This window comes from Callithrix jacchus, chromosome 2, assembly GCF_049354715.1.
Source record: "Callithrix jacchus isolate 240 chromosome 2, calJac240_pri, whole genome shotgun sequence".
Lineage (NCBI taxonomy): Eukaryota > Metazoa > Chordata > Mammalia > Primates > Cebidae > Callithrix > Callithrix jacchus.
The window spans coordinates 86,318,742-86,337,451 of NC_133503.1; the positions used below are offsets into that span (position 1 = coordinate 86,318,742).

Consider the following 18,710-nt stretch of genomic DNA (forward strand, 5'->3'; position numbering starts at 1 on the left):
TTTGGGGATATAATAATGGACAGAAAAGGGCCTCATGGGGCTTACAGTCTAGTGGGGAAGACAGAGAATACACAAGGAACCAAAAAGGGTGAATTCTGTGAAAAAAAAAAAATATATGCCCATATCTGCTGGAGAGGCTGGGAGAGAAGCATCGTGGAAGTGGAAGGCCTCTTGGGCCTCTTGAGGGATGGCATTTGTGCTAAGGCCTGAAGAAAGGGTAGGAAGCGTTAAGAAGGGCCTTCCAGGAGGAAGGAAGAGAAAATATGGAGGTCCCAAGATAAGGATGAGTGAATTCCAGGGCAGAAGAGAAAGCCAGTGTTTTAGGGCCTGGTGCACAAAGGGAAGCAGAATGAGGACGTGGTCAGAGGTAAGGCTGAGACTGGACCAGTTTGGGCCTGGATGCCAGGGTGAGCTTTTGGTCATGGTACACAGGAAAGTTATCTGTTTGAAGTTGGGGAAGGGCATGATGTCATGATCTGCATCTAGGAAATACTATTTTATCTGCTATAAGGAGAATTTATATTGGGGGGGCGTAAAAGTGAAAGCAGTCCTTATCAGGAAACCCGAACATTCATATCCTTGGAATTTCTCGCTCCTGGGATTGGGGTTGTGCTACTGTCCAGTGAGCACATAGTGAGGGCAGTACTGCTAACGCCTAAACAACACACACATCAACTAAAGCTCTGCTTTATGTTGGTGCAATTTTTGAAAAAAATGAAAACCCTTTAAAAAAAAAAAAAGAAAGTGATCTGAAATGGTAAGGGACATCAGTGTTTCAGTTAGCCCAGCATTTAGTCTGCTAGTTCTGGAGATAGCTGCCCAATTTCTTATTTTTCTTTCGAGAAATCACATCCTATCCTATCCCTCACCCATCTGTAGTCCTTAGGGTGAGCCCACCCTACAGATGGGGACACACCTGGCCTGGCAGACTCGTTCATTAACTCACTTGATAAATAGTATCAATGTTATAGGGTGGGCTAGAGCTGCAAACAAACAGTGTCACCCCTTGTGGTTCCTGTGAAGGTGACAAGTTAAACTACATGAATATATAACACAACATCAGGGAGCAATAGGTCTGTGAAGTCAGGGAAAACAGAGACAGTGGGGGTGGTCAGTGGGGACTGAAGGAAGTGAAGGAGCACCATGCCGTGGGGACAGTGGGGGGGACAGTGTGGAGGCGGAGGGGAATGAGAACAGTGGTCCTCAGTGACAGGCAGGCTGGATGGGCTCAGGAAACAGCAAAGGGGCCAGATGAACAGAGCAGGGGAGGTGGGAGAGGGAGCAGGGCTCTCCTGTTGGCCATCTAGAACATTCTCTTACCCTGGCTCCAGTGACAGGCTCAGGCCCAGGTGCTGGACCTCAGTCATATCAACGAGCCATCGTTGGACTTCTGGAATGACTGGGAAACAGCTACTGTCTTTGTGAAAGAGAATATAAAGGAACAGGCCTCAGAGCAAAGCCAGCATAGAAGGAAGTGGCCCAGAAGACAGAAAGCATCTGAAAACATCATTTAGCTGCTGCGTCCAGCTGTGCCCAAAGCTAATGCACGCTTAGCTTTCCGCTACGTAAACGAATACATTTTCTTTTTTCTTGAGCCAAGGCAAACTGATTTCCTTTGACTTGCAACCTAAAGTCTTTACCTAATATAGCAATATAGAACATTTTTTATGTGTAAAGATGTGAATTGCTGAATATTTTTGATAGCAAAATACTGGGAGCAACTTCAGTGTCCCAAAATGGTTATAAAGCATACATCCCATAATAGAATCATATGTATTCATTAAGACTGATGTTAGAGAACTCAGAGTAACATGAGAAAATGATTGTTTTAATTTTTCTTTAAAGAAATTCTGTATGCAGCATGATCTCAATTATGTAAACATTCTCATAAAGTAAATACAACAAATGCAAATTCACATAAGTAAATGCAAATGGTGGAATTTTTGCACTCTATATTTTTACTTTTTTCAGTTTTTAATTTTTCTCTAGGTGCATTTCTTTTTAATAATTAGAAAATAATTTTTTAAATTTTAAATAAAGATAACATGGAGGGAAAATTGGAAACAACTGACCTCTGATCCATGCAAAAGTGCTTCATATCTCAATGTGCAAGAACACATAGCCATCACTGTCCCCCATGCAGAAGGACATATGCTTTACACCATACATGCCATCTCGTTTTTTCACTACTGTGAGCATACATGACTTCTCTCTAGTGACAAAGCAAAATGTGCTTCATTTTGGAAGTGCTGAAATTCTGAGCCCACTAGTGCACCCCTGGTAAATTATCATGTTATCTATTATGCCAGATGACCAAGAGCTAAGGACATACCACAGGTCAGGCCTCATACAGAAAACATGAGCAAACTGATGACTATGAAAATAGGAACTGTTACTTTATATAATCTAATGTTTTCTGCAAAAGCTTTTGAAATAAATAGTTCACTGTTTTGAAGATCACATTACTAAAAGGACACATTTATAGCTGTGGGCGGATGTGGAATCAGGAAAATTGACACTGGACACCACCAAGCCCTAATTATTATAATTTAGTCTTGAATCACTTTAATCAACAATTTAAAATATTGGTATTCTTAGCCAAAATCTATTTTGTTCTCTTACAAGTGCTCTTTAGCAGTTGTCTGGGTCATCAAATAAGAGTTCAGTAATACTTATTTTTGGGTCAATTCATTGGAATCACATTTTTGGAATTATCAATTACTTTATTTCTGATTAAGTTTTAGGTTTTGAACAGGAGTCACCAACCTCATTTCTCAGTTCAGCCGTTTTGAGTTACATAAAGACAAAAACATGGCAAGGATTTTATAGCAGGAAAATGATTTGTTTTTGTTTTTCAACATTCCTATAATCCAGACAGCTGAAGAAATCTTTGATCTAGAAAGCTTGGAAATTCAAAGCCCCCTCAAGGCACTTTTTTTAATTTTTTTCAAATTAAAGAAGAATAAAAACAGTATTTGTAATGGAAAATGTTGGTGCGGTTAAGTACATAACAGCTTTTACTTAAGTCTGTAATTCATCTTGTGGATTTAAGATTTTGGCCAAGAGTAAGTTTTAGGTGTGACATAACATAAGCTCCTCTAAGGTTTGCTAGTGTTACTGACATTCTGGAGTGGTGGAAAAACAACTAGCATTAATGCAGAATTGGAGTGACTAGTCCCAGGAATCAAGTCAGAAAAAAAGACCATCTGACACATAGTAAGAGCTAAAACAAAATGCATTTTAAAATCCCACCCTGGGCCAGGCGCTGTGGTTCATGTCTGTAATCCCAGCATTTTGGAAGGCCGAGGTGGGAGGATCACAAGGTCAGGAGGTCAAGACCAGCTTGTCCAATATGGTGAAACCCTGTCTCTACTAAAAATACAAAAACTAGCTGGGCATGGTGGCGGCTGCATGTAATCCCAGCTACTTGGAAGTCTGAGGCAGAATCACTTGAACCCGAGAGGCAGAGATTGCAGTGAGCCAAGATCACACCACTGCACTCCAGCCTGGGCAACAGAGTGAGACTCTCCATCTGCAAAAAAAAAAAAAAAATCCCACCCTAGTTAGATTAGGATGCAGGGAACTCTCAGATTTGGAGGATTTAGAGGACCCAACTTACCAAAAACCCTTCTGTTACCCACTTTTAAAGTTTTTTTTAGCAGTCAGGTAAGTTTCCACTCCCGTTAATTTTTCAGAGCATGTGAAGGACTTGCTTCTTGGAGCACAGTGGGCCTTCAAAGTGCTGTTAAAACTACAGTCACTGTCTGTCCGAGGTGGTAACGTTATGTCCTGTTACAGATATCCTGGATCAGTTTCCAGGATCCAGATATCTCTATATGAAAATGATCCTTTTTCTTCCCTGGTCTTGAAAGACAAGTCTGCTTCCGGTGCCTCTTCTGGACACCAGGAGCTGCACTCTGAGACAATGTCCAGAGTAAACGCGGAAGAACTGCTCAGCCTGGAGCAGAGAAACTCCAGACTTGCTTTAATCGTGTCTGCTTGAAGCATAGCTTCTCTTACAAAGGCTTCAGAACCCCTGAATTAGCTCCAAGCCTTGTGCAAGGTGCTCTCTACCTGCTGCCGGCCATCCCTGGGGACTCAGTGTGGGGCTCTTTCAGGAGGACATCTTCAGATGCTCCCTCACTCTGAGCTGTAGCTGTTTATGGCCCTGCTGTCTCCTATGTCCTCCCTGAACTGGAAGCTCCTTTAGAGCAAGGATTATCTCATTCCTAATCTACCCCCAGAGTATTTCACACCTAATAATTGATCAGTAAGTATGTTCAGAATAAATGTGTATTAGTCCCTTTTCATGCTGCTGTAAACACATACCCAAGCCTCCACAATTTACAAAAGAAAGAGGTTTAATGGACTCACAGTTCCACAAGGCTGGAGAGGCCTCATAATCATGGTGGAAGGTGAAAGGCCCCTCTCATGTGGTGGCAAACAATACAAGAGAGCTTGGGCAGCGAAACTCTCCCCTACAAAACCATGAGATCTCATGAGATTCATTCAGCACCACAAGAACAGCATGGGAAAGACCCACCTCCCCATGATTCAACCACCTCCCATGGGGTCCCTACCACAACATGTAGAAGCTGTGGGAGCCACAAGTCAAGATGAGATTTGGGTAGGGACACAGTCAAACCATATCAAAATGGCCAAAAAATAATATGCTCAAATTTAGACTGAGGTACTTATAATAATCTCTCAAGCCCCCAAAGATTGTCAAACACTGGACTTGCCTTTCAACTGTTTCTACTATTTTTCAAAAAACTTAAAGAAAAACAAAACTTTTTATTTTCTGAGTTGAGGTTTGAAAGGCATGATTGAAGTAGACTGGCAAAAATGATGTGGGTGGCAGATGGCAAGAGGAAAGGCCCAGGGGAGGCGGGCCTGAGCAGAGCAGGTGAGATCTGACTTGAAAGGTGAGGAGGAACCACCCTCCCTTAGGTACTGTGAAGCACAGCATCCACTCTGCAAACTATTAAATTCGAATCCCCACTTGTTGGGTGATTTATGTGGCCCTCCTGGGGCCCCATGAGACAATTATGTACACTCACACTATTCAGCACTTGTGAATGCAGGTAGTGATGATGTACTTGACTGAGCACAAAGTCACAGGCTTGATCTCTGTGCTCTGCTTTGCTCCTGACCAGAGTAAATGGGGAAAAGTTGCAAATCGTTCCACAAAAATCCGTCACTACAGTGGGGAAAACCTAGGCTCATTTACTTCTGCTGATGGGTCAGTGTTTCATCTAGTTTTACTTTCAAACAACTGCACACATCCTGAAAATGGAAAGTGAAAATGTTTGAACTAGAGAAAGGAACATGTGGAGTAACCTGAGCTTCCTAAAGACAGGAGTCCCACCCTTCCAACCTCCATCCATGAATAGCACCAACATCCACTCAGTTATTCAAGTCAAAAACCCATCCTTCACTTCTTTCTCCTTTCCCTTTGCCTTCCACGTCCAAATCCATCAGCAAGTTCACTGGTGCAATACATCCTGAATCTCTCTCATTCTCTCCACTGCTGCCACCCTACACCAGGTCACCTCCCATCTACTCAAGTGGCCTCCTAAGTCTCTCTGCTTCAAATCCTGAGCCTGTCCAGTCCACTCACCATAAGGAACCACAGTAATGTTTTAAAAATAACTAGAAGTGTGATCCATCATACACATTACCCTAAATTGCACAGTTTGCCCACCTCACTAGCCCCAGCCCCTCATTATGCTCGAAGCTCAATGGCTTTTCTTCAGGACCTTGACTGATGCTCTCTTATGATTTGGGGCTTTGTAACTGGCTGATGTCTCTGCAACACCCTTCCCTTGCCCCTTTGCTTTTCCTGGCTAATTACTCCAATATTCTTTAGGTCTCAACTTCAATGTCACTACCTCAGAGAAGGGCCCTAGCCTGCCCAAATCGAGGTATAAGTAAACCTTGTTTTCCTTCATCACACTTAACACATAGTTTATAATTACAATTGTTCAAGTATAATTACGATTGTTCAAGTATTTATCCAGCCAATATCACATTATTCTGTAAATTTCATAAGAGCAACAATTCTACTTTACTAAGGTTGAATTTGGAAAGACACCAAGGTTTTAGAAAAACACCATGTTGTCTGCTGTGATGAAGAAAAGTTACTATAACTAGCTATAAAAATTTATGTAAAAGGTGATAATTTATAGGTGCATATGGTATCTTTTATTTTTTATTACATTTAAAATACCTTACTTATTTTGTCCAGTCATCCTGATATTTGCTTGAGTTGCTGAGCATTGGAATGCTGCCTTAAAGGTTAGCTCATGTCTGAAACCCCCACTATAAGGTCAACAGCATCTTGCAGTAGCTATGCTGGCATTCTGTTTGATTTTGTACCTGCTCCTTCTAGAAGTATTGAAGTGTTTTCTTCTTTTTTAATTAAAAGAAAATTAAACATTTTAAAATGTGCAACATAAAAATAATTTGAGGTGCCCTAGGACTGTGGTTATCAACCCTTACGGTGAATCAGAATCACCTGGAGGGCTAGTCAAATTTCGAGACTGCCTGATTCTGCAAGTCTGGTATAGGCCCTGAAAAGCTGTACAACGTTCTTAGGTGATTCTGATGCTACTGGTTCAGCGTCCACAAGTTGAAAACCACTGCCCTGGGGTGTCATAAAATTATGGTTTGTAATCACTGAATTAGCTTAGGTATTTGTAAAAGGAACAGACATCTAAGAGATCATCCAAATACATAGTTACATAATCCATTAACCACTCTGTGTCAATAGCAAACTATAGAAAGTCACTGTTTTCAGAACAAGGAGAATGTAACAAATACCAATTGAAATCTGGGAAGATGTTAGCCAATCCTGATTTCAAGGTCATTTACTCAAAGCACAGTTCTGAAACCCCTGCTACGGAATATGCAGCCAGCACTGACCTGGAGGCCAGAAGATAAGCTGCCATCCATCCACCCATTCAACAGTGGTTCTTAACATCGACTCTGGGCCTTGCACTGGAGAAACTGTCCACAAGTCAGATGCTGCCCCTGCTCTGATGGAGTTCACATACTTTGAAGGAGAAAGGCAGTAACAAGTACACAAACAGGATAACTTCAGATGGTGATAGCAGCTCTGAAAGAAGCAACAACAAAATAATGGTATGGAGTGGGGCCTAGGGTGCTTCAGATGGGGTGACCAAAGAACTCTTTGAAAAGGTGACATTTAAGCTGATACCTAAAGGGTGAGCATTAACCATCCTTTGAAGAGGGATGAAAAGGGTTTCAGAGACTGGCAGGTCCAGAGGTCTTGTGGATAGACCAAGGTTGACATGTTCTGGGAACTGAAAGGCCACTGTGGCCAGTGAACACCTGCAGGAAGAATGTAGAAAGACCTTGGAGAGGGCAGCAGAAATTTAAATGTTATGCTTAGTGGGAATGGAATCTACTGGAGAACTTTGAGCAAGAGAGTGATATAATCTGATCAACATTTTAAGAAGAATGGATTGCACTAAAAATGAAAGCAGAGAGCCCTGGGAGGAAGCTGCTGTTAGTATGGAGCTTGGTTTAATCAAGTGAGATGGGAAAGCACTTTGCAATATAGAACAGTGTGGAAACATTAGCAGCTATTGCAATATCAGTTCTTTCTGATTTAAGAGTTCATGTCTGGTTCAGAATTGCACTTGGGCTGCATGCAGTGCTCACAACCATAATCCCAGCACATTGGGAGGCTGAGATAGGAGGATTGCTTGAGCCCAGAAATTCAAAACTAGCCTGGGCAACATGGTGGAACCTCATCTCTACAGAAAACACATGCACACATGAATTAGCTGGATGTAATGGCATGTTCCTATAGTTCCAGTTACTTGGGATGCTGAGGTGGGACGATTTCTCGATTCCGGGAGGTGAAGACTACAATGAGCCGAGATCATGCCACTGTACTCCAGCCTGGGCAACAGTGCAAAGAGTCTCCAATTAAACACACACACACACACACACACACACAAATACAATTCTACTGTAAGGCTGACTGGGAAATGGATTCACCCAAGCTTTGTAGATCAAAGGTTCAAATCCAGATCCCTTATTAACTGGTATCCTTGGTTAAGCTATTTCACTTCTCTAAGCTTCCTTCTCACTGTAAAGTGGAATAAGAATACACACATCTTTAAAGATGTTGTGACGCTTCAATGAGATAGTCCATGAACATGATTTAGCCCAGTGCCTCCTGGTCCCCAAATTAGTATTCATTCATGTTAGCTACTGTTTATTTTTATTAATCTCACTGATCTTCAATTTCTTCTTCAGAAAAATGGGGGCACTAAATACTACTGTGTAAAAAATGGGATAAAATATGCAAACCCTTGTTCAACAACACATGACATCCAGTAGAAACTTAGTACACTGCGCCCAGCTGAGTATTTGCTTTGTGGTGACTGGCTTATGTCTCTGAATGTCTTCAAGGTTTATCTATGCTGCAGCATGTGTCAGAATTTCCTCCCTTTTTATCCATTCATCCATTGCAGGCCACTTGGGTTGTTTCCACCTTCTGGCTACTATGAATATATGCTATGAACATGGATATATGTATGTCTGTTCTCACATGTTTAGAAAGGATTGCCCAACACTGGGTAATTTATAAAGGAAAGGGGTATAATTGACTCACAGTTCCACATGGCTGAGGAGGCCTCAGGAAACTTACAATCGTGGAGGAAGGAAGGGGAAGCAAACACATCCTTCTTCAAATAATGGCAGAAAGAAGAGGTGCCGAGTGACAGGGGAAAGTCCCTTATGAGAACTCACTCATTATCATGAGAACAGCAGCATGGGGGTAACTGCCCCCATGATTCAATTACCTCCCACTGGGTCCCTCTGATGACCTGTGGGGATTATGGGAACCATGATCAATTCAAGATGAGATTTAGGTGGGAACAGAGTCAAACCATATCATTAAACAAATAGCTGTTTTTTTAATGAAAAGGAGTCCCTGCTTTCACTTCTTTTAGGTATATATCCAGAAGTGGAAGTGCTGGATCAATTCTATGCTTAATTTTTTGAAGAAGTTATACCATTTCCCACAGAGGCTGCAACCATTTCACACTTCTACCAGCAATATATAGTTATAAGGTTTCTAATTTCTCCACCTTGTTATTTTCTGCTTTATTGATACTAGCTATCCTCAGGAGCGTGCTAGAATGCTTATCGCAGCACTTCGAGCAGCTACTGTCAATCAATCAAAATTGACAAATGAGATGAAAGCCATTTGTTATTTCAAAAGTGTGATCATATTTCTCTAAACTCTGATTATGATAGCTCAACCTTTTCCAATGGGAGCTTATAATTGTAACTGTAGGACTTACAATGTAGCAATGGCCATGGTGTTATTGGGTTTGTTCACATGGCTGATTGTAATGGGGGCAGTAACAAGGACACCAGGAGAAAGGACACAAGGGCTGCCAATAAGCAGAATGGGTAGGCAGAGATGAGGCCTGAGAGGCACTGCATAAGGCAGCATCGAGAGACCGTCTAGGCAAAACAGCGAGTCCAGGAACCAGGGGGTGTGAGAGTGGGATGTCCCCACATCCTGACTTAGATGGTAATGGGATGTTTTCCTTCTGGTTTCTTCTCTCTGTCCTTTACTTCTCTATTGCCTGTGACTCCATGGTTTGAATGATCTAATTTTTTGATATTTCCCCAAGTGCAGGGTTCCAAGCATGATTTGAAATACTATTAACATTGTGGTCCATGTGATGGCACTGCTTGGACTTGCACAGTGCACAACCTGTACAGCAATACGGGCCAGACATGCCTAGTCAAATCCAAAAGGAAAATGGTACTGGTTACACAAATTATAGAAAACCCATACATTTTGTTTTTGTTTTTAAAGAGGATAGCACTTTATATACTGATATAAAAAGAATGCCCAAGATAGTGTTAAATAAAAACAGATAGAAAGAAATGAGTATTGCATGCTACCATTTTTGTAAAAGAGGAGAAATTAAATATATGTACACTAAATATACAGTATCTGCTTGCATGAAGATGAAATATTACTCAAAGTAGACACATTAAGTACAGTAGTTGCCTGTGGGAGGAGAATTGGGTATGTAGGAGATAAGATGAGAGAAGAATTTATTTTTTTATCTATAGTTTTATATATTTTTTATTAAATTTTCAACCATGGAAATGATGGAAATATGTTCCATCATCTTACCCAGTGCGTTCCTGAGCTGCAGAAGGCTAGCAGCTCCTTTCCAGACTCCCTGTACCTGGAATGGAGAATAAGGTTCTACAAACTGGATGTGTGTTGAAGGGAACTATGGAGTGGGAGATGCGAGTGGGCAAACACCATTTTCCTGCCACTTTGGGCTATGGTTGCTGGCAAGCAAGGCCAAAGGTGTTGAGAGGCAATTGTGATGCAAGCACAGTCACCAGCTTCCTGGGTGCCGCTGTGAGGCCGTACCTCTTGGAGATATCGCCATTGTATCTCCTGGGAGCTCCATATCTCACAGATAACAGGTACTTTTTGATCCTACTTGCTGATCCCTGGATTGCAGCTCTCATGCTATTTTTTACTTTAAGAGCTTCGCTCACAGCCTCCTGACTCCCTATATTCCTGCTTACCACGCAGGCTGTAGCTCCCAGGCAGGTAAGTGCTAGAAGTTGCTGGGCATTGTAGAATTTGTCCGTGGACACCTACCAGGAGAGCACTCCTTTCACCCTTCCAAAAGATTCTGTAAGCATTCGGTTTTTGGCATTACAGCCTTTTCTGCTTAAAAGACCTATACAGGTTTCTAGTTCCTTCAATAACCCTGATAGAATTACACATTAAAAATGTAAATAAATACAATCCTTTTGTAGTGCACAGGCGTGACGACTGGGTTTTCCCACCCTTGTGTGACGTGTGCCTCCTACAAATCTTGTTATGATGTCCGCATATGACCTCTCTGACACAGAAAATTAAAAAAATAAAATTTACATAAATATAAAAAGTAAAAGTCATCATTAAGAAAAAATTTGATTCTCAAAAAAGAGTTCTTGGGCAGTGTATCGCTATAGATACTTGGTCTTTTTAAGAAAAGTTCTTATTATCTTGGTAAATCATCAAATATTTAATGAACATATACTGACTTAATAATGAGGTAACTTTTTGTAAACATCTGTGTGAACATGTGAGAGGCTGTGTGTGCAAACAGACAGATACAAACCATGTTTCCAATGAAATTCTAGGAGCAGAAGACAAACTCAAATATTTTCTTGTTCTCTGTTTTTATTTAACTCCAAATAGCTAATAACATAAAAACATTAAAAAAAACCTCAAATACTCAACTATTCCGTTATTTTTGGTTAACACCACTTGATTATTTCTTGCTTGTTTCCAACATATAATAACAAAGTCTATTATAACATATCTTTACAAGTTTGCAGCAGACTTAAAACCGTATGTTTAGATCCTAATCAAAAACCATGATGTAGTTATTAGTTTTGATTTTAAATATTTCCCCCCAAAAAACTTATTAAAATGAACAACCATAAATAGGCTAGCTATTAATTAAATCTCAATGAAATGCCCACATACAGCACATACATGTAGGTAGTATATATGCTTTTATCCTTTTTTACTCAAAGTATGATGTAGAGTGGAGTTATATCATAAACACATTTAACTTACATTAACACATGAGGTCAGTGAAAAGGAAGCCATAGCAAAGTAACAGGAAATCCTGTGGTGGTCCCGCCTATGATGAATGCGGTCCCCCAAGTAAACACAGGTGGGTGCTGTCCGCCCGCTGGTGCTTCACTCCTTGCCAGTTCACATCTGCCACTCACAGGGCAAGCATCTTGCAGCACTGAGTATGATTCTAGTGTTTAAAGGTATGTGCTTTTTATACAAAATCGCCCCTAAATAAACACCAACAACTTCACTTGGTCTTCAAACAAAGAAACACTCTTTTTTTTCCAACCTGGGAGGAAAAGCTACTTGTGGTAGATGTACAGATTTCCAACATGGCACCTTTCTAAAGGGCTTTCAAGGATCATCCTAATGCCCATTTTACCTATGTACTGACCTTGGAAGCTAACCCCTGAGTATGATGCAACCCACTCTAATTTAAATTAAAATGCCATGATCTTAACAATGCCATAATATTGTCAGTATAACTTAATTTCCAGTTTACTTCCTTTCCTTCTTCACATTTAGCAGTGTGTGTCTGTGACTGTCTCCTGATGCCAGCATTTCAGAATGTACTATCACTGGCTGAGAAAATCTCATGGTGAGAAGAGTAGTGTGTCATAAGATCTGAACAAAAAAGCTACCAAAGTTGATCAGTCTCAGTATGATTCAGGACATGTTTTTCAATGGTGTGACTGAAGCAGCGAGTGGCTTTGTTTTGCTACATCCAGTGCTCCCAGGAATCTCCTGTGGCCTCCTTTCCATGGGTTTCTAAGCTGGAGGCTACACTCTACTTCTTAAACACTTGGCCTTAGCCTGACCACCACCCTAGTTCAGTTTCTATTTTTAAGAGCACCATTCTAATGGAAACATCCCTGCCCTGAATTAAGCTGGGACTGTGAATTTTGCCACTAGCCAGAGCTGTTATATATCACAGAGTTTAGGTTAATTTGGTAGGTATTGATTTCCGTGACTGTGACTTTGAAACTTGCTTCTGCTTCTTTTAGCCATGTAGGATTTCTACCTGGGCTGTAGATGAGGGTAAAATATCCCATGGAGGACTCCTTCAATGACCACATTTGGAAAATCTGAAAAACAGAAAGAAAAGCTGCTTTTCTTATGTGTAACCATAAAACATAATTGCATTCTGTAGAATGTAACAAGGCAAGGCCCCCGGTCAACACAGGAATCTGCATTGCTGGCGTCTGCCTGGTTTAGGATGTGCCATCAGTCATGCTGCTTCAGCCTAAAGCCACTTGAGCACACCACCAGGCGCGGCAGGAATGTGCGGCCAGATTTGTAGCTTATTGATTTAAGGGATGTTCTGATGGTTAATGCTGCTAGGCCTCAGCTCTTTATCTGAATGTTTTCTCACAAGGAAGATGAATTACACTGGCGATTCAATTTCTAACAAAATCTCAATATACTTGAAGGAATTCCAAGATTTCTACTGGGAATACCTCACTGCAGTTTTTCCATTGTGGTTTATAGCGCATTTAGTCCAAGTCGTCTTGAGTCCACTTGTTCTATTAGACTAGCTTCTAGAGAGCAGTAAGATGGGGACCTGTCTTTCTAACTTAAGAGGGCAAATTTCCAAAAGAAGCCATCCTGCCAAACTTGAAAACACAGCTACATTATTATTATTATTTTGATATTTTGAGATGAAGTCTCACTCTGTTGCCCAAGCTGGAGTGCAGTGGTGCAATCTTGGCTCACTGCAACCTCACCTCCTGGGTTCAAGTGATTCTTCTGCCTCAGCCTCCCAAGAAGCTGCGACCTCCACGCCCAGCTAATTTTTGTATTTTTAGTGGAGATGGGGTTTCAGTAGTCGGCCAGGCTGGTCTTGAACTCCTGACCTCATGATCCACCCACCTTGGCCTCCCAAAGTGCTGGAAATTACAGGCATAAGCCACCAAGCACAGCCCACAGCTACATTATTACAGGAGACAGATAGAAAGGAAGGTCAGGGGTGCAGAGTATACTGTACCACCTTCCAGTCATTAGAGTAGGTAAAATCTGAATGGATTACTTGAATGGGAACCAATCTATCTCACGGTTCAGAGGTTTAATTTTTAAACTTTCATCTGTATATAATGAGATCCAGGAACTATGCTTAAGCTGAGCATTATAAATAAATATAGTTATTATGTAAGAAAATTAAAGTGGTCCAATATTTTAAGAAAAAAAGTATATCTAACCTCTATTGAGTGTCTACTATGTAAATAAAATCACTTACTAGGGGATTGAGCCTCATCAGAGGAGGCAGAAAGGCTCTCAGAGGCTAGGGGTAGGCAGAGGGAGCTAGCCAGGTGGAAAGTCTGTAGCCAAAGGGAGCCTGGAGGGTTCAGAGACCTAAACGAAGGCAAACGTAGTGAGAGAAGTGGCCATGAGGAGGCTGGAGGGCACGGGATGCCGAATCACACCTGGGAAGAATGGACGGAATTCTTGCTTTATCAGAAACTCAATGGGAATGCCAATAAGGGAGTTTAAGTAGAGTGGGACAGAGTCGAATTCTGTTTTGAAAAAGATGATTCTGGCTGCCACCTGGAGAATGGACTGGAGCAAGTTCAAAGCAGACACAGGGAGATCAGTTTGGAGACTATTGCAGCAGTTCAAGAGGGAGATGATGGCAGCCCAAATGAGGCTGAGGATGGAGAACCATGGAGGAATTCTGGAAAAATGAAGGATGTGACCAAGTGACAGGTTAGATGTGGCTAGTGAGGAAAGGAGTGAAGTCAAGGAGGCCTCTTGAGTTTCTGGCTCGCATAACCAGAGGGTGGTGGGAGAAGACCCAGAATGGGAGTAAAACAGAAGATCATCAACTTGGTGTGTTTGAGGTACCCGTGAGACTTGCCAAAGGGGAAGTCAAGTAAGTGATAGAATATGGTGACAAGTTTACCTCAACTAATGTTTACTGAGAGGCCTCTGTGTCCTGGATCGGCCACTTAATAGCTGCGTTACCTTAGGTGAATTATTGAACAACTTTGTGCCTCTGTTTTCTCAACTGTGAAATGGATTTTATAATAGTATCTGCCTTCTAGGCTGTTATAAAAACTGGGGAGACAAGCAAATGAACACACAAAATCTCTCATACATGTGTATCCAGTTATTTTTGGTTGATGACACTTAATTTTTTAGTGGATGCCTTTCCCCAACATGAAGTAAATTTTTCATGAAATATATCTTTGAAAGCTTGTGACAGGCCTTATACATGTAACTTAGAGCCCAATACAAAGCAATAATTTAACTAAGTTAATTTTAATTCTAAATGTATTTCTCCCACATATAAGGGTATCAAAATCAATTGCCATGAATAGAGCTGTAGATTAATTTTCTAAAAGATACCCAAATAGGATCTATCACATGAAGGTAGCAGATGTGCCTTTACCCTTTGCCACCCACAATATAAAAGTCAATTTGAAGGTCAGTGAAATGACATCATAAGTATATTTTGCTTAAAAGGATTCAACTAAATAAGTGAAGCAAAAAAGACATAAAGGAAAATAACATAAATACTGTGGGTAACTCTACTGCACTGGTAGTATGTCAAGCAGTGACAAGAACAGGGCAAGGAGAAAAACACAGCAGGGCAGGGCTGGAGAGGGCCCAGGGACAGGGAAGTGAGGGGGGAACCTCTGTGATGGTGCCATTTGGGCGACAACTTGCAGGAAGGGACAAAGCAGCCCGCTGGGAGGGTGTCCGGGAGAAGGGCATTCCCGGCAGAGGGAACCACGAGAACTAAGGCCCTGTGTGTTTGTCCACCAAGAGCTGAGCATACGCTAGATGCCGGGGATTTAGAAGACAAAGAACAAAGATAAGATCCTTTGTGACCACTAATATGAATGAAGCAAATAGGGTTCTCTGACAAAAAGTTAATGGGATGAAGGTGTTTTACAGCAAGGTCCACCAACTAGTAACCAGAAATAAGATAATCAGGGTTTTGGTTTGTTTTCTCATCTGTTCCACTCCACTTTAAACTGATGGACTTTTGGCTTCATCATATGCATGATTTACTACAATGTCCATTTATGGCCAGCATTATTCAGAAGACTGTTCTTGCCTTTGGTTCTCATTGACAGGTAATGGGAAGGAAGGTGACTCAGGGCAGGTTTTGTTGTGATTTTTCTTGGGTTTTTGCTTATTTAACGAACATTTACTGTGAATGAGTAGGGGGGTTCGTGGAAAGGGAGAATTAGCAGAGGTTTTCTGAAGCTGTGACATTCAGTGTGAGCCCTGGAAGATGAGAGACAGCCAGCTATGGATGGAGAAAAGAAGGCTCAAGGTGGAGGAAACAGCACAACTGAGGCCCAGAAAGAATCCAGTGTAGCTACGGCAGAGTGTATGAGGAGGTCCAGTAGGAACATGAGCCTGGGGCAGACTATGGAGGACCTTGTAGACAAACCACAGTTAAGAGTCTGGAGCTCCCAGGAGAGGGTTAAGATGGAAATACAATATTGTGACTCAGGTGGTGGATACACACAGGAGGCAGGTCGTGCACAAGGAGATTATTTGAAAGAAAGTGTAGTGAGAAGAGGAGAGGGTGTGTGACAGCATTCCAGTCAGCTGCCAGCGAGTGCAAGGAACTGGGAAAGCCAGGGGGAGACAGTGTTTGAAGGAGGAGAAACTGATCAACATGTTTAAAGTGCATGAAAGGCCAAGGAAGATGAGGACTGAAAATATCCATGGGCTTTAGCCACACTGAAGTCACTGGGGACATCAGCAAGAATTGTTTTGAATTTTCCAGAAAAATCAAAACAAAGACCAAAAAGCAAATGCTTTTCAATCTGTTAATAGCATACTCACCTGACTTCTGATGTTAAAAGCTAAGAGATATTCGATTATTAGTATTTTATAAGAAGATATTGCTTGTCAGATCTTTAAAGAAAGATACTCCTCTGACTTTGTAAGGGGGTTCAGTACATCTGTGAAGAGATTTCCATATGCAATTCCTCTGCAATAATAACCTTAATGTCTTGCTAAGAGGCATAATAACAAAAATGTGATGCAAGTAAAGTTTCTCTTTAAATTAAATGCTAAAGATTTACAAGAATATATCATTAGTACAATACCTACGATAACAAGAATCTGATTCATGAAACTGGATTGGTCAAAACTCTCAGAAAGCAGATCTGGTGACTGGTCCTCCCATATCTCCCATCCCATCCATTAAACCCGTGATCCATTTATTTCTCAAACAGGAGATCCCTTATTTTGCAAGTCTTCATCCATATTGCCATGCTACCAATAATACATACATTTTACTCTTTCTAACTCAAGACATTTACCCCGATGTTCATTCCCAGAAAGTTCCTCCTGTTCTTCACTGTCAAGCCAGACATATAGCACATGATAGGCACTGCTCAATAACCTGGAGGAACTGGATTTAAAGGTCATAAAATATCTTTCCTCTTCCATCAAGTATCCTGGCTATTCTAGTCCAAAGTAACCATTTCACTCTCTACACTTCTGCAGGAATTTCAAACAGATGCATGACATATCTGAGCATAAAGATTACATGGAAAAAGTGCTTGTGGAGACACTTTTCAAAGACCGCAAGAATAATTTATAAAACATTGTCTATTTAATCTATATTAGGTTGCATTATGAATATTTGTTAAATATGATATTTTAACATCAACTAAAATCACGTGTATTTGTTAAACATAAGAAGCAAATGCTATAGAGAGGCAGTATTCTTCACTGCAAGGATCTTACAGGAAAAAGAATATGAGCACATATTCTTATATAGCAAAGGCAGCCCACTGTGATCAGGGTTCTAGGAAGGGTCCCTCTACCCATCCTAGGGAGGAGCAGAGCTTCGTCCTGGTCACCCTTCTTTAAACTGACAGCTAAGTGGGTAATCTGAGTACGTGCATCCTTGCTATAGAGAGCAATTCCCTTTCTCTCGCTCATGGTAAGGTTTTATTGTCAGAAATAGGAAGGGTTTCAATGGATCATTTATCTATTACTATTTAGTGATGTTCAGAAACAAGATTCACTATATGCAATGAGCACAGATAGGCAAAAAGAGATTCACCCATCAACCATCTGAGAGTGGACAAGTCTGGAACTTTCCTGGACCCCAATTTTCTCATTCAGCCAATTGTAATATCTGCCCTGCTTAGTTCACAAGGTTGTTAAGAAAATTAAATGAGATAATGTATGCACATGAGCTCATAAAGAGATGCATAAGAGAACACTTTAAGAGGGACTCTGATGAATTTAAATTTCTTTGCATAGAGAAGACTCAGTCAAATATATTGATTACAATTATACTTAAATCAATTAATTGTATTTAAAATATGCAACTTTAAAAAATATATAGTTGGTCATCAAAGATGCTATAATCTAAATAGAAATGGAGATATGCTGGCAATATATATATACATAGTTTTTGGGAAGAGGCATTTTTAGAAAAGACTAGAGCCTTGAATTTGAACCCCGGCATCTGGGCAAAAAAAAAAAAAAAAAAAAAAAAGGAGAGGCCAAAATGACATGACCAGATAAATTAAGGACCATAAATACCTTTCTTCCTTATTACTCTAATTCAAAATAGTCTGGTAAGAGAGAAAGAAAAATTACATTTCCTCCTGAAAGGCCAGCCCCAATTAAAATTTTAAATGTCTCTTACACCAAGAGCACTGGTTTATTGGCAGATTATTAAGCCCTGGACCAATGTCACTCTGTTAGACCTGTATTAAAAACGTGGTTTATGTGGTGCAGGGTCAGATCAGTAAAGAGCTGTTAGCAGATGACAGGTTTGATTACCGCTGGCTGCAGGCAAGACGTATGGATCCCTGAGGAACAGCAGCACAGGCTGGTGGGACAGTTTGCTGGAAAGGTCAAGAACAGGCATGTCAGCATCAGGGGACGATGGTAAACAGAAAACACTACAAACTAGCTTTGAGGGGATCAAACTGCTGTGCGGGGACGTCTCAAGGTTTATGTTCTAACAGTGAGGGTGAATAATAGTGCACAGAGTGAGAGGGAACAAATGAGCACTGCTCTCATCTTCTAAACATTTCTTTGCGGAATTTGAGGCAGATATACAATCTAT

At 41.0% G+C, this 18,710-nt stretch overlaps 1 protein-coding gene and 2 non-coding genes across 12 annotated transcripts in view; 2 read left to right on the forward strand and 1 right to left on the reverse strand.

Annotated features, from left to right (window-relative positions):
* Window positions 1-589: 589 nt before the first annotated feature.
* LOC118151962 (U4atac minor spliceosomal RNA) lies at window positions 590-713 on the forward strand. The gene has a single exon (XR_004740352.1). It is a non-coding gene; the product is annotated as a U4atac minor spliceosomal RNA (small nuclear RNA).
* A 10,117-nt stretch (window positions 714-10,830) lies between these two features.
* On the forward strand, window positions 10,831-10,934 carry LOC118151984 (small nucleolar RNA U13). Its single transcript, XR_004740370.1, has one exon. It is a non-coding gene; the product is annotated as a small nucleolar RNA U13 (small nucleolar RNA).
* Window positions 10,935-11,233: 299 nt separating this feature from the next.
* SNX24 (sorting nexin 24) overlaps window positions 11,234-18,710 on the reverse strand; it is a 178,669-nt gene continuing 171,192 nt past the window's right edge. For all 10 annotated transcript variants that reach the window (XM_035291003.3, XM_078365000.1, XM_054252015.2 and 7 more), the window contains 2 exons: window positions 18,422-18,486; window positions 11,234-12,741 (listed from right to left, as the gene is read on the reverse strand). In XM_035291003.3, coding sequence (XP_035146894.1) covers window positions 12,674-12,741; window positions 18,422-18,486 — 133 coding nt within the window. In that variant the 3' untranslated portion in view covers window positions 11,234-12,673. The remainder of the gene's footprint in view (window positions 12,742-18,421; window positions 18,487-18,710) is intronic.